The sequence below is a fragment of the Mustela lutreola genome, chromosome 7 (assembly GCF_030435805.1).
Source record: "Mustela lutreola isolate mMusLut2 chromosome 7, mMusLut2.pri, whole genome shotgun sequence".
NCBI classification, from domain to species: Eukaryota; Metazoa; Chordata; class Mammalia; order Carnivora; family Mustelidae; genus Mustela; species Mustela lutreola.
The window spans coordinates 59006783-59022438 of record NC_081296.1 but is presented as its reverse complement, the minus strand read 5'-3'; the positions used below and the strand labels follow the sequence as shown (position 1 = coordinate 59022438).

The window sequence follows — 15656 nt, the reverse complement described above, 5'->3', positions numbered from 1 at the left end:
TCAGAGATATTTGCCTTTAATTCTCTTTTTTGTGTGATGTCTTTATCTAGTTTTGGTATCAGGTTCCTGCTGGTCTCATAGAATGAATATGGAAGTTCCCTTTCTTTTCTTTCTTTCTTTCTTTTCTTTTCTTTTTTTTTTTTAATAGTTTGAGCAGAATAGGTATTAACTCTTCTTTAAATCTGTGGTAGAATTTGCCTGTGAAGCCATCTGGTCCTCCAACTTGTTTGTTGGGAGATTTTGATTACTGATTCAAAACTCAACCTCTGTCTCTCTCTTTTTCTTAAATATTTCAATATTTTATTTAAATTCTAGTTAGACGAGATCGGACACGTTCTGGGTGGTATGGCTAGTTAGTTAACATATTATGTAATATTAGTTTCAGGAGTAGAGTTTACTCATCACTTAAATATAACATGCAGTGAGTGCTCTTCACAACAAGTGCCCTTTTTAATATCTGTCACCCATTTATCCTATTCTCCTGCCTACCTCTCCTCCAGCAACCCATAGTTTGTTCTCTGTAGTTAATAGTCTCTTATGGTTTGCCTCCCTCCCTTTTATTTTCCTTTCTTTTTTTTCTTTCCCCTATGTTCCTGCGTTTTGTTTATTAAATTTCACGTATAATGAAATAGTATAGTATTTGTCTTTCTTTGACTGACTTAATTCACTTAACATAACACTCTCTAGTTTCATCCATGTCATTGCAAATAGCAACATTTCATTCTTGTTGGTGGCTTAATAATATAAATATATAATATTTTTAGCTAAATTATGGAAAGCCAAATTATGGAATAGTTAAATTATGGAAAGAGCTCAAATGTCCATCGACTGATCTTATCTATTTGTCAGTCAATAGATATTTGGGCTCTTTCTATAATTGGCTATTGTTGGTAATGTTGCTAGAAATATGAGGGTGCATGCACCCCTTCATGATTACTGATTCGGTATCTTTGCTGATAGTCAGTCCATTATTTTTTTTTATTTATTCCTGCTTCAATTTTGGTAAGGTATATTCTAGGAATTTATCCATTTCTTGCAGGTTGTTCAATTTGTTGGCATATAATTTTTTTATAATCCTTTTATTACAATTGTTTGTATTTCTATAGTAGGTTGTTATTAGCTTTTCACTTGTAATTTTGTTACTTAAGTCCTTAGGTTATAATTTCATATTTTTCATGCTTCTTGAGATAGGCCTGTATTGCTGTTAACTTTCCTCTTAGAATTGCTTCTGCTGCACCTCAAGGTTTTAGATTGTTGTATTTTCATTTTCATTTGTTCCCATATACTTTTTGGTTTCTTCATTGCTTTCTTGGTTGACCTGTTCATTGTTTAGTAACATGTTATTTAACCTTCATGTATTTATGTTTTTCCAGATTTTATTTATTTATTTTTTGGGGGGTGGTTGATTTCTAGTTTCCTAGTATTGTGGTGAAAAGAAGTACATGGTATCACTTTGATCATTTTGAGTTTGTTGAAGCTTGTTTTGTGGGCTAATATGTGACCTGTTCTAGAGAATGTTCTGTGTACTGTTGAAAGAATTTGTTTTCTGCTGCTTTAGAATGGAATGTTTGAAATATATCTGTTAAATCCATCTGGTCCTGTGTGTCATTTAATGCCACTGTTTCCTTGTTGATTTTCTGTTTGGATGACCTATTTATCAATGTAAATGGAGTGTTAAAGTCCCCTAGTATTATTGTATTATTATTGATTAGTTCCTTTATGTTTGTTATAACTATTTTATATATTTGTGTCCTCCCATGTTGGGTGCATACATGTTTAGAATTACTATTTCTTCCTTTTGAATGCCCCATTTATTAATATATAGTGTCCTCTTTTGTCTCTTTTACAGTTGTTTAAGTCAGTTTTGTCCAATATAAGTGTTTGTACTCTGGCTTTCTTTTGATGTCCATTTGCAAGATACATGTTTCTCTGACTCCTGACTCTCAATCTTGGTCATCTTTATAGATGAAATGAGTCTCTTATAATTAGTATATTCTTGGGTCTTGTTTTGATCACTCTGTCAACCTATGTCTTTTGATTGGAGCATATAGTCCATTTATATTTGACATAATTAATGATTAGATATTTATTTATAGCCATTTTGTTACTTGTTTTGTGGTTGTTTTTGTAGTTTTCCTCTGATTTTATTTTATTTTTAAGATTTTATTTATTTATTTGACAGACAGAGATCACAAGTAGGCAGAGAGGCAGACAAAGAAAGAGAGAGGGAGAAGCAGGCTCCCTGCTGAGTAGAGAGCCTGATGTGGTGCTCGATCCCAAGACCCTGAGATCATGACCTGAGCTGAAGACAGAGGCTTTAACCCACTGAGCCACCCAGGAACCCCTGATCCTTTCTTTTCTTGCTTTCTGTAATGATTTTCTAGTTGTCTATACTTGGATTCCTTTTTTTATTTAAGCTTAAAAAAAAAATCTGTTAGTGCTTTTTGATTTGTGGTTACCATTAGGTTTGTTTATGACATCTTCTGCATATAGCAGTCTATATTAAGTTGATAGTTGCTTAAGTTTGAACCTATTCTTTACTCCTCTCTCTCTCACCATTTAGGTATATCATGTCATATTTTATTTGGTGAATCCCTTGACTAATTTATATATATATATATATATTATATATATGGTAAAAATAAGTATATATATACGTATATATATATATATACTTATATATATATATATACGTATATATATACTTATTTTTACCATTCCTTACTTTTTGTACTTTCAATTATGGTCTTTCCTTTTCATTCAAAGAGTCCCCCTTGATATTTTTTATAGGGATGTTTTAGTGGTCATGAACTCCTATAGTTTGTTTGTTTTTTGTTTTTTGTTTGTTTGTTTGTTTTGGTCTGAGATCTTTTTTTAAAGATTTATTTATTTTAGAGAGCTGGGAGGGGCAGAGGGAGAGGGAGAGAGAGAGAGGGAGAATCTCAAGCAGGTCTCTATTGAGTACAGAGCCTGATATAGAGTCTGATCCTGTGACCTTGACATCACAGCCTGAGTCAAAACTGAGAATCAGACACTCAACTGAGTGAGCCACCCAGGAATCCCTGTCTGAGGAACTCTATTTCTCCTTCTATTCTGTATGAGAGCCTTGCTAGAAAGAAGATTCTTATCTGCAGGTTTTTTTCTTTAGCCTTTTGAATATATTATCCCTCCTTTTATGCCTGCCAAGTTTCTGGTGAGAAATCAGCTGATAACCTTATTGGAGGACCCTTATATGTAACTGTATTTTTTTTTTCCTGCTTTAAATTTTCTTTGTCACTTTTTGCTGTATTGATTACTATGTGTCTTTGTGTGGATTTTCTTGGTTTGATTTTGTTGAGGCTTCTCTGCCTCTTGGATCTGCAGATTAGAGAACATTGCATTTATTATTTCTTCAAATATATTTTCTTCCTCCCCCTTTCTCTATTTTCTCCCTTTGGGACCCCTATAATGGAAATGTTATTATGCTTTATGGAGTCACTATGTTCCTGAAGACCATTCTTGTATTGCATAATTCTTTTTTTCTCTCATTTGTTCAGTTTGATTATTTTCCATTACTCTGTTCTAGTTCATTAATTCATTCCTTCTCTTCTTGCAGTCTGCTATTTATTCTATCAAGTGCATTTTAAATTTCATTTATTTATTTGATGTGTCCTTCATCTATGATTGGTTTATTTTTACTTTTTACTTTTTTTTGGTGCAAAAGGGCGGTTTTATTGAAGCACACGGACATTGTGGGCTGAATTGCACTGGGGTTTGGTTGTGAGGAGCAATTGATTATATGCTACAGGGTGGGGGAGGTAAAGAAAAAGGGAGGTTTTCAAAAGAACTTTCCTATGCTAAAGAGGATCTACAAGATATGGGAGGCCTTGCCAGTGTCACGTTAAGGTTGTTTTTCCCTCTGGCAACCTGGAAGAATGTTACACATATCCCACCTAGAAATAGGGATTGGGGGAAGTTGAAGGGTGTCAGCTTATGCTTTGTCCTCAGCTAACCTTCTGCTCCCTCATCATTTCCCCCCTGAGCAATTTTCATCCTTACATCTTTAAGGTTGTTGAAGGCAGAAGGTCCCATCTTCTGTAATTTCTTCTTGCTAAATAGGGGCATAGAGATGTCCCTATCTGAAGGTCAATATTGGTCAGTTGGGGATCATAAAAGGGAGTTACGAAAGGGAGAGGCAGTTTTCATATATGAACCTCCTTGACTGGAAAAGATTATCTGTCAGTTGGAAGTTATGGCAGTGAAGGAGTCTTGGCACTAGGCAGGGAGACACCAGAAGTGACAATAAAATAAGGTTAATATTATAATGAGAAAGAGAAGTCTGAATAAAAGACCTTTGATAGTTGACCTTTGATAATTGATCTTTGATAATTTTCCTCCAGTCCAGGAGTTTAAAGCAATAACTAAAGGAAAGAGAGATTATTTAAAATGCTAATTTGAATATTCATGTCAGTTAAAAACCTGGAAATATTTTTGTGGTAATCTGGAAAATATATATAACATTATGTTTTTATGATACATTTTCTATTAAGGATCTCACCAATGTCCTCCACTCTCTTTTCCAGTTCATTGAGTACCTTTATGATCATTACCTTAAATTCTCTATCAGGCATGTTAATTATATATGTTTCACTTAAGTCTCCTGTGGTGATTTTGTCCTCTTCCATTTATGACTCTTTCCTTTGACTCCTCATTTTGTCTATTACTTTGTGTCTGTTTCTCTGTGTTAGGGAAGTCACCTACAAATCATGCTCTTGAAAGTAGTGGGTTTGACTTGCATTTTTAACTAGATAGGGCTGGTCCTACTCAGAGTGGACACAAAGCTTGTGAAGAGACTGGCTGGTAGTGGGGTTTCGGAGGGTGCTATGGTGCTGCAAGCTGTGTGTGCTGTTCTTCCTCAGGAAGAACATTTCCACGGGAAATGCATAGCTGCTATGGAGACTGTGCCAGCCAGGCTATTTTGCAAAACATATACAGGCTGGGGGAATCATTTTAACAAGGTGTGGACATTCTCTGCAGGAGCTGGTGATGTGCGGTGCTGGCAAGGTTTGTGTATATCTTCTGGGGGAGGAGATCTGCAGCACCCATACTGTGGCATGCCTGGCTTGAGGGCTGGGGGTAGTGTAAGCAAGTTAGGTAGTGAATGCTGGAGCAGTGCTGATTCTTGCACATGGTTGTGTGTTTATGATGAGGGGTGGGTAAGGGAAATGATTCCTGCTATTACCTTTACTCCTAGAGAAGTCCCTCAGATAATTATGAGATTAGTAACTAACTCTTTCTTCCATAAGCTCCAGGCACCTTCAAACTGTTGCTTCCAAGTTGTATCTCTGTGAGCTGTTGGCTATCCTATCTCTTCAAGGTCAGGGGCTCCGATTCCTATCACCCTCTAGGCTCTCTCAGAGCTGAGCCTGCTGATTAAAAAAAAAAAAAAAATTGTATTTAAGTTCAATTTAAAAGTGTATTATTAGTTTCAAAGGTAAAGGTCCGTAATTCATCAGTTGCATACAACACTCAGTGCTCATTACTTTAAGTGCCGTCCTTAATGTCCATCACCCACTTATTTCATCCCCCCACCCGCCTTCCTTCCAGCAACCCTCAGTTTGTTCCCTATAGTTAAGAGTCTCTTATGTTTTGCCTCTCTCTCTGTTTTTCTCTTGTTTTACTTTTCCTTCCCTTTCCCTATGTTCATCTGTTCTCTTTCTTAAATTCTACAAATGAGTAAAATCATATGGTATTTGTCTTTCTCTGACTGACTTACTTCACTTGGCATAATACACTCTAATTCCCTCCATGTCACTGAGCCTGCTGATTTTTAAAGTCCCAGGCTTTAAGTTCCACTAGTGGGAGCATTCATGAAATTTAGCCCTTCTGATTTTCAAAGCCATATGCTATTGGGATTTCTCTTTTTTTTTGCAGGCTCCCTGGTATACTAATCTGCTTCTTGCCCCTCTCTACACACATGGCTCCTTTCCTCTTGTGGCCAAATGTAGGACTTAGGTTTCCACTGAGTCTTCATCCTTCCTAACCTCTTCAATATAGACTCTCTCTACCTTCATTTGTGGAGTACATTCAACTAGTCTTTGAGTCCTTTTCTGGGTTATTTGCCCTTATGTAAGTGTTATCTAGTTATATCCATGAGATAAAATAAATTTAGCTTCCTCCTACTCTATCATCTTCCCCAGAAGTTATTAGCAAAATTTTTCAGAAGCATTGTGTTTTCTTCTGGAAGATACAACTATACAAATTCACTATTTTATCTCAAGGCTCTATCAACTCTCCAGTTTTCTATTCCATAGGACATTTTCCAGGTCCATTACAGTGATGATATAATGCTATCAGACCTGGTGAGAAAGAAGTGGCAAAATTCTAGATACTTTTGTAAGTCACATATATACCAGAGAGTAGGGAATATATTTCCCCCAAATTCATGGACTTATCCCTTCAAGATAATTTTTAGGAGGCCAGTGGTTGAGGGTAGATGCAGTAGTGTTTGAATTTTCTGAGACACATATGGATATTATGTGGAGAATTTGTTAGCTCCTATAAGTGAATCTTAGTGTAGAACTTTATGATTTAGAACAGTGCTCTTCCATCCTCTGCAGCTTTCTTATAATAACAAAACATTTCCGTAACACTAATTTGAAGATATATATGCAGCTCTATATTTATTACAACATTAGTTATAATAACCAAGATATGGAAGCAACCCATATCCATCAATAGATGAATGGATAAAGACACACACACACACACACACACACACACACACACACACTAGAATATTAGCCATAAAAAAGAATGAAATGTTGCCATTTGCAATAATATGGATGGACCTAGAAAGTATAGTGCTAAATGAAATAAGTCAGACATAGAAAGAAAAACATGATTTCATTCATATGTGGAATTTAAGAAATAAAATAAAGGAAAAAAGAGAGAGAAACAAAAAACCATATAACAAACTGATGGTCACTAGAGGGGAGGTGGATGGGTGTATGGGTGAAATAAATAAAGGGGAATAAGATAGTTACAAAATAAATAAATCACAGAGATGATAAGTAGAGCATCTAGAATCTAGTCAACAAGATGGTAATAACATTTCTTGGCGACAGATTGTAGCTAACACAGTGGTGAGAACTGAGTAATGCATAGAGATGTTGAATAATGTTGAATACACCTTAAACTAATAAAACACTATATATTAGTTATACTTCAATAAAGGAATTTAAAACTGAAAAGGAAAGGAAGGAATGAAGAAGAGGGAAGGAAAGAAAAAGAAAAGAAACAAATAAAGGAAAAAAAAAAAACATTTCTGGCTAGTTGCTAGAACTTAGTAGAGACCAAACACTTGAAGTTAGCACATAACATCAAATATGTAAGTATGAAATGAATGAAAATCCACAATGACTTTTAAAATAGTGATTCTCAACCCAGGATTATTTTATCCAGCTACTGCTTTAAAAATCTATAGCAGGATAGGGGCAACTGAGTGGCTCAGTCATTAGGTTTCTCCCTTCGGCTCAGGTCATGATCCCAGGGTCCTGGGATTGAGACTTACATCGGACTAAACCTGCTTCTCCCTCTCCCACTCCTCCTGCTTGTGCTTCCTCTCTCACTGCGTCTCTCTTTCTGTCAAATAAAAAAATAAATAAAGGTGGAATATACATTGGCATTTATTGTTTCCAAACAAGGAGATGGTTCTTAACTGCCAACATCCGAAATTCTACCTACCAGCTTCCTTTAACACACAGTATTCTCTGTGGGAAAGCTGAGACATATGAGGTGTTAATGCACTCTATGAAAATGAAAACAAACAAACAAACAAACAAACCCCCAGCTTCCTTTACCTTCAGTTAGGACAATTCTAAGCCACAGTTTATAGAGTCTCCTACTGGGCCATGAGAGGCTTAAATCTCAGTTACATTTATCAACATAAGCATCTTTCATGTCTTAGTCTCAATTCCCACATCCTTAATGATGTTTCCAAAAATCAGCTTTCAAATAAACTACTGGCGATCAGATCAGTTTTTGTCTTTGGATCTTCTGAGGGAGTACAACCTGAGTAACTAGACAGAGTTACTAGTCCTTCATATATTTGATATAATGATGCCTGACACTCTCCAAAGCAAGTTTGCAGTTTATTTGCAAACCTATAGGAAGTAGAAGAGGAGTAATTATATCCTTTTATTATCAAATTATCATAATTTCAGTTATAAATGTTATTTAGTAAATAGTGATGCTGTCTGCTACAACCATCCATATTGTAGTAGATTCACAATTTCCATGGTAGCAAAGGTAATGAGTATCTACAGGAGTAGATATCTATTCAATGAGGTAGATGTTCTATCTAGATCTGGATGTGTTAAGTTTCAGAAACCTAAGTGAAAATATTCGATAGCTAATGGATATATATTTTTAGAGCTCCAAAACCAGATTTATTCAGCAAAATTTGACATAATACTCGTGTTTGCTCAATCTTTTTATGGCTACCTTGATGTCTTTGTTCCGTAATGTATAGATGGCAGGATTCAAGACAGGGGTAATAGCAAAGTCAACAATGAACAGGTATTTGTCAATTGATGATGTGGGGAAAGGCCAGACATAGAGAAACATGCATGGAGTGAAAAAAAGAACCACCACAGTGATGTGAGCTGACAGAGTGACAAATGCTTTGGATAAGTCTCCTGAAGAACGTTTCCAGACAGTGACCAAAATGAAGATGTAGGAAAGAATTAGCAAGAAGAAGGTGCCCATGCTCATGAAGCCACTGTTGGCAGCAATAATAAACTCAAACCTGTCTCCATCTGTGCATGCAAGTTTTATGATCCTGGGAAAGTCACAGTAAAAGCTGTCTACTTCATTAGGACCACAAAAGGGCAAGTTTATAATGAAAGCAAACTGAGACATAGCATGGATCACCCCAGTTACCCAGCCAGCAATTACAAATGAAACACATATTTTAGGATTCATGATGTTCAGGTAGTGAAGAGGCTTACAGATTGCTGTGTACCTGTCAAATGCCATGGCTATGAGTAGCACCATCTCCACTCCTCCCATGATGTGGATAAAACATATCTGTGTCATGCAGCTTTGGAAAGAAATAATCTTATATTCATTTAAAAGGTCCTTAATCATCTTTGGGACTGTGGTAGAGGAAAGCCCTACATCAATGAGTGACAGGTTGGCCAGCAAGAAGTACATAGGAGAATGTAGGTGAGAATCAAAAATTACCAAAAAGAAAATGAAGAGATTTCCCAGGATGATCCCTAAATAAATGAAGGAAAAAATCAACATGAGAAAAACTTTAGTTTCCCAAGAACTAGAGAGTCCCAGCAACATAAATTCAGAAACCACAGAATCATTTAATCCTTCCATTGACTTGGGCAGACAAGCTGATTTCAGATCACCTGAGGATAGAAAATGAAAAAGAGTGAGAATCAATAATACAAATGTAGGTTCTCTGTAGTGCCTGGGTGACTCAGTCAAAGTGTCTGACTCTTGATTTTGGGTTAGGTCATGATGTCAGGGTTGTAAGATCAAGCCCCACATCAGACTCCATGCTCAGTGTAGAGCCCCTCTGCCCCTCTCCCTTCCCTCTTTAGAAAACAAAACAGAAATCAAATGCAGTTTTCCTACTTATGCTGGTAGTTTGTTGTATGGTTCATATTCTAGAGTTAGAAATCATTTAATTGATAAGAAAAAATACACAGAAAATAGATTTACTATAATGATCAGGGAGTGATTATATAAAAATAGAAAAAAAAATTGAGTACTTTAGATAGAGATTAATTTGGGGTATTTCCCTTCTTAGTCCATTATCAGGCATTTTTTTTTTTCTTTTACTGATTTCAAGACATTTTCCCTGACCACTTTATTAGGTATTCTTACAACTGAATAATCTCTAACATTTCTGTAACTTTCACATTAATGCTCACACACTAACTTGCATATTTTTGTCAGCTGGATATTTTATTTCACTGGTCAAATAGACAGTTTTAGGCTGAAATTGTTTAATAAATTTCACCTTGCTTTACCTCATCTGTGGGTTTTGTTTTTGTTTTTTGTTTTTTGGTTTTTTTTTTGGTACAATTTATCATGCATGTCTGATATTCAGATTGAAATTATTCATAATGCTTTATTCAAGACACACTGTCATGATAGATGCATAGATCTCTATATCAAAATACTGAAGAGAATAAATACCTGTTAGTATGAAAATGTTTATTAAGCAAAGATAATATCAATAGATAACACACATTTATTACTTCTTGCAAGCCACTGTGCTAAGCACATTATCTGCACTAAGCACATTTTAACTTTATAAAATTCCATAAGATAGTAACTGTTTTATTAGATTCATTGTATCAGAAGAGGGATTGATTTCCAAAAGGATCAATTGTCGGAGCCAGAATTTGTATCTACAGGTATAGGACATCAGAATTCCTGATCTTAAACATGGCACTATGATCTTCAAGGACAGCCCCTTCATATATATCCTGGGTCTTATAAAAGAACCATCAATTAATTTTCTTCCTCTTTAAATTTTCCTTGACTTATAACAGGTATAAAATTACTATTATCACCTATTATTAGCATAATGAACTTTCTTTTTAAGAAATTAAATCTCTGTATCTTGTGTCCCATTCCAGTTTTTTCTCTCTCCAACTCTTCATTGGTAAGCTGGTCCACACTTTTTGTTCATTCATAAGCTAAAAATGGTGTCGACAGATTTCTTTTTTGTTAGAAAGAAGCTTTAGATTCCAGATACCTCATGTAATAATCACTTTTCAGTCATTATTTACCTTGATCTTTCTGCAGGTTTTTATAGTTTATTATGCCATTGTTTCTGTAACCCCTTCTGCCTTTGGCTTCCCGTCTTCTTTAAAGCCATTCCCCTTCCCACTTCTTGCCAGAGAAATTCTGTTTGTTCAGGTAGTGAGCTGAAATCACTTCAATTGGGAGGGAGTAACCCTTGAAAGTATATTATATGATTTTTCTAACCTAGTTACTATAATTACATTTTTCTTGGTCCTGGATTGGTGTAAGATGGGTCACACGGCCCATGACTATTCAGTGAATTGTAAATCAATATCGTCTGTGAAGGGTTTTCTTCCCCAAATAAAATGATGTATCTTCATGTGCAGATGGATTTTCCTGGTCCATTTTTCTTGCATTTGATGCTAATGTTATGCCTAAAGGTGAAGAAACCATAAAATTCTAAAGCTCAATACTAAAAGTAATAGTGAAAAATTCGAAAGTTATCTGGGCCCCAAGCTGCATGTAGAATCACTTAACCAAAGCCACAAATGATCTCTCCCCTTCTGCTTTTTAGTACCTACATGTTCATTTCTCTATCTGTAGATTTATCACTGGACTTGAGAGCAATATATTTAAAGCTGTATGCGATTCACACAAATTCAAGTCTGGCCTCCACCTTCAAGTTAACATATCAAACTGAACTCATTGTATTCCACTCCATTATTTTAATAAATATTACCATTTTCCCAGATGCCCAATATAAACATCTGTATGGGACTTTTGTTTGTATTACCCTTTCCACCTCTAGTTGCATGACTTTTACTGTCAAATATTTCTTAATTTCTCTCCTCTTCATTTCTCATGTCATATTATTCTGCTTCTAGTCCATATATTTTCCCATCTTGACAATTGAAAAGTGTACTCAATGATCTTTCATCTCCATTCTTCCCCAAGTCCAGCCCATTCTGTAGTTTGATTTGGGATATTATCTATCAAAAGTCAAAAAGAATCATGTGGCTTTCCTACTTAAAGTAGGAAAGTTTATCTGTCCTAGTTTATCTGTCAAGAGAAAATTCTTGAAATCCCACAGCATATCTCCTACTACTTTGAAAAGAGAGAAGTAATATTTGGTTTCAGAAGATATTTCCATGAAAATTATAGGGAATTAATGCCCTAAACAGTAACTGGATAAGTTTCAAAATTGATTCCTGATTAAAAAAAAAAAAAAAAAAAACCCTGAGTAAATTAGGAAAGATTTCTATTTTTAACATGATTCTAATAGAATTTTTAAACTAATAGTTAAAGTCTGATTACAGATGAAATATCAAAATCAGTAATATAAAGAAGGAAGCCTACAGCACTGTTTCAATCACATTACATAGTCAGAATGATTAAATCAAATAATACCAAAGCGAAGGTAGCAAAATATATTTATTCACAAATCACTCAATTATCTACCTCAGAAACTTGAGACAAATGTTCAGAAATATTAAATTTAATAAGATCATTTTAATAAATGTAGTGTCAGTAATAACTTGTTAAATATAAGAGAAACTTCATTTATAAGTGAACCAAATGTGCACTATATGCATTCCACTGAAAAATCATAAATTTTTCTGAAATATTTGAAACCTTATATGATATAGGAAATGAAACTATGCAAATGGAGGGAAGAAAACACCAAGTAATAAAAATATCAATTCTCACTGACCAATCGGTGCAGTGAAAATCTTTCAGAATATTAAAAAGTGACTCAAATGTCCATTTTAAAGCTCAGAAAATTTTGCAAAAGAAGTGAAATGGAGGGTGGCTCAGTGGATTAAAGCCTCTGCCTTTGGCTCGGGTCATGATCCCAGGGTCCTGGGATCAAGCCTCACATCAGGCTCTCTGCTCAGCGGGGAGCCTGCTCCCCCACCCCACACACCTGCCTCTCTGCCTACTGTGATCGCTGTCAAATAAATAAATAAATTATTAAAAAAAAGAAATAAAATGGAAATTCGAAAAGGAATAAGAATGCTTATTATGAAAGATATTAGAGTATATCCTAAATCTATATGAATTAAACTGATTAATTTGACTAAAGTTGAATAGATAAACATAACAAAACACAGTTAAGACTGTGATACAAATAGAGAATTTAGTATATGATAAAAAGGCATCACAATTATGTAGGTAATGAAGAGCTATTCATTCTAATACAACACTCTATGTTAACTACACTGGAATTAAAATAAAAATACATTCAGAATATTTGATAGTTGTTAAACATGTACCTCAACATTGGGAACATGAAATTTTAAGTATCTTATCTTACATTTTATAACAGGTTTAAAGTAAATTCTGGGTGATTAGAAGGCTTAAATGTACAAGTAAAATTATATAATTTTAATAAAATATGTGAATTAATTTTAAAACTTGAGATCAAAGAAATTTACTCCAAATTCCGAAAGTAGGATCAATTTTTAAATTTTTTCCTCAACAGAATGAATAAGCCTATTGCTGCTTTAGAATTGGGGAAGAAGTGCTTCTCATTCTCAGTTGAAGGGAAATGTGAAGTGGTACAGTCATCCTAGAAGTTAACTGAGTCATAAACATTAAAAAAAAAAAAAAAAGGCTGGGGGTAATCTCTTAGTGACTTAATCTATTAAGCATCTGCAGTTACCTCAGGTCATGATTCCAGGGTCCTGGGATTGAGCCCCACATCAGGTTCATTGTTCATCGGAGAGCCTACTTCTTCCCTGCCTGCATCTCCCCCTGCTTGTACTTGTGCTCTGTCTCTCTCTCTCACCTGCTCTCAAAAACTAAAAATAAATAAATAACTCAGTAATCCTATTGGAATGATTTTTAAAGGAAACAGACAAATGAACACATGTATTTGTAACATCATATTACTATGAGCATTTTGAATAATGTGAACTAATTGGAAACACATTGTTTAAGAATAATGGTGATTAAATAAGTGGATACCTTCATATAAAGGAGGTTTAAAAATGAATATTAAATCTACTATAAGTAGTGTGAGGTTATCAATAAGTCAAGGAAACATTTGCAGAGTAATGGCATTTTTCATGGTAAATGTGTTGGACCTACCCCAATTTTCTACATATGGTGGGATTTTAAATAATATTACATTTGTTTCTTTATCACCAACTTGGTTTGCTATATTTTTAGAGGTAACATTTATTTTTTTTAACTTGAAAATAAATGTTTCAAAATAAATTGAGTTGATGGAAATATTTATATAGGAGCCAGTTCCAATACATAGTAAAACACAGTGTTTAAGGTCACAGACAAAACGCTAAACTGTTTGCATCTCCCAGATCCCCCATTTAGCTCTGTGTGTTCCATGTGAGTTACTCAGTTGACAGATGTGTCTGTTCCTTCTTCTGTTAAAGACAGATACTAATAGTCACTGTCTCTTATAGTTGTTTTGAGGACTAAATGAGTTGCAACAAGAAAACATCGGACAGTACCTGAACCTACATTAACTGCTAAATAAGTGTTATCTGTTATGATAATTTTGATGATTTTTTAGGAAGCAGACCAAGAGTTTTCAAACTGGTAACAGTGGTTGAATATTTGGCAGACAGAAAGCTAGCATGCTTTTCTCATGTTGTTTCAGTAGGAATAGGAATAGAAGAGCAAAGACACAGACATTGCTTTTTATTTTTATGATCCTAATATTCAGAGACAAGGGAGATGGAAAACCCAATATACTTCACATTCTATTTTCAAAATTTACTAGAGCTTTGAATAATATATTTTGTTCATCTATGATATAGTTTTAACTCTGAGGATAAAATCAGAAGTATATCAAATAATGACTGAAAATCATTCAAATAAAGTGAGTTAACAAAAGAAAAGGGTGACTAGAAGAGAAGTAAATTGTGGGGAATATAAAAAAAGGAGATAATTATGGAACCTGATGCTAGAGAATTAAAAGGTGGGATTTCCACCTACCTGCACAGGTTCTGGTTTTCAACCCTCAGTAGCTTCAAGGGCAGAGACATTCACTCCCTTTTAGATTCATCTTTATTAATTGAGACATAAAGTTATAAATAGTTGTTACCATTAGGAATGAAACCAATTACAGGACTGGGTATTAATAACTAATATCTATTCCATTATTGGCTATCTATAGACATTAGGAATTTTATGAACATTTACTTGTTTTTCCCAAGGGTCAAGTTACATGAGCTGCAGAACAGAGTAACAGAGAAATTGAAGAGTCTCTGTGATGAGTAGTAATTATGTAGTTTTGACAGTATTTTTACAAAATTTGAGATTAGAGATGTTATACATTACAGATATTTTATAAATTATAGAATTGTTGAAAGTTATCATCATCATGAATCACTGATTACATCTGTTCGGCATCAATATCATGCAACAGAATAAATACTACTACATATTCTTAATTGCTAATTCCTCTTAAAATTTTGAGAAATAATACATAAGCATTTGAAAAATATGAAGGCGTAATGGGTGGAGTAAAATAAGCGCAAATATGTCACTTGGAGTTTTAATATCTAAAATTATTCTATATAGAGTTCTAGAGACAAAGATATTTTTGTTTAATGAAAAAAAAAAAGTTTGTTCATGGGTTAAATATACCTAAATGTGTTTTTCAGTCTTCACAAACCACTGAATAAGCAAACAAGAGTATCCTGCCTAGGGTTTCACTGCAGGATTGCTTGGATTTCCATCAGTACAGCTTTGTGAATAAATGATTTTCTGTTTAAAGGGAAACCCATTCAAAGCTATTCAATTAAGGTGAATCTATTTTCTGGAGGGACTCGCTCCAGAAAACCAGTCCTTTTTAGCTAAAGTGGCAAAATGTTTTATGGCAAGTATACTGGCTAAGTCCTTGTACATAGAAAAATGGTGAATGACAAAATGAGAAT

General features: G+C 34.5%; 1 protein-coding gene across 1 annotated transcript; it reads right to left on the bottom strand.

Moving 5' to 3' along the window:
* Positions 1-8433: 8433 nt before the first annotated feature.
* On the bottom strand, positions 8434-9369 carry LOC131835275 (olfactory receptor 4F21-like). The gene has a single exon (XM_059179637.1). The coding sequence runs from the start codon at positions 9367-9369 to the stop codon at positions 8434-8436; it is 936 nt and encodes a 311-aa protein (XP_059035620.1).
* Positions 9370-15656: the final 6287 nt, after the last annotated feature.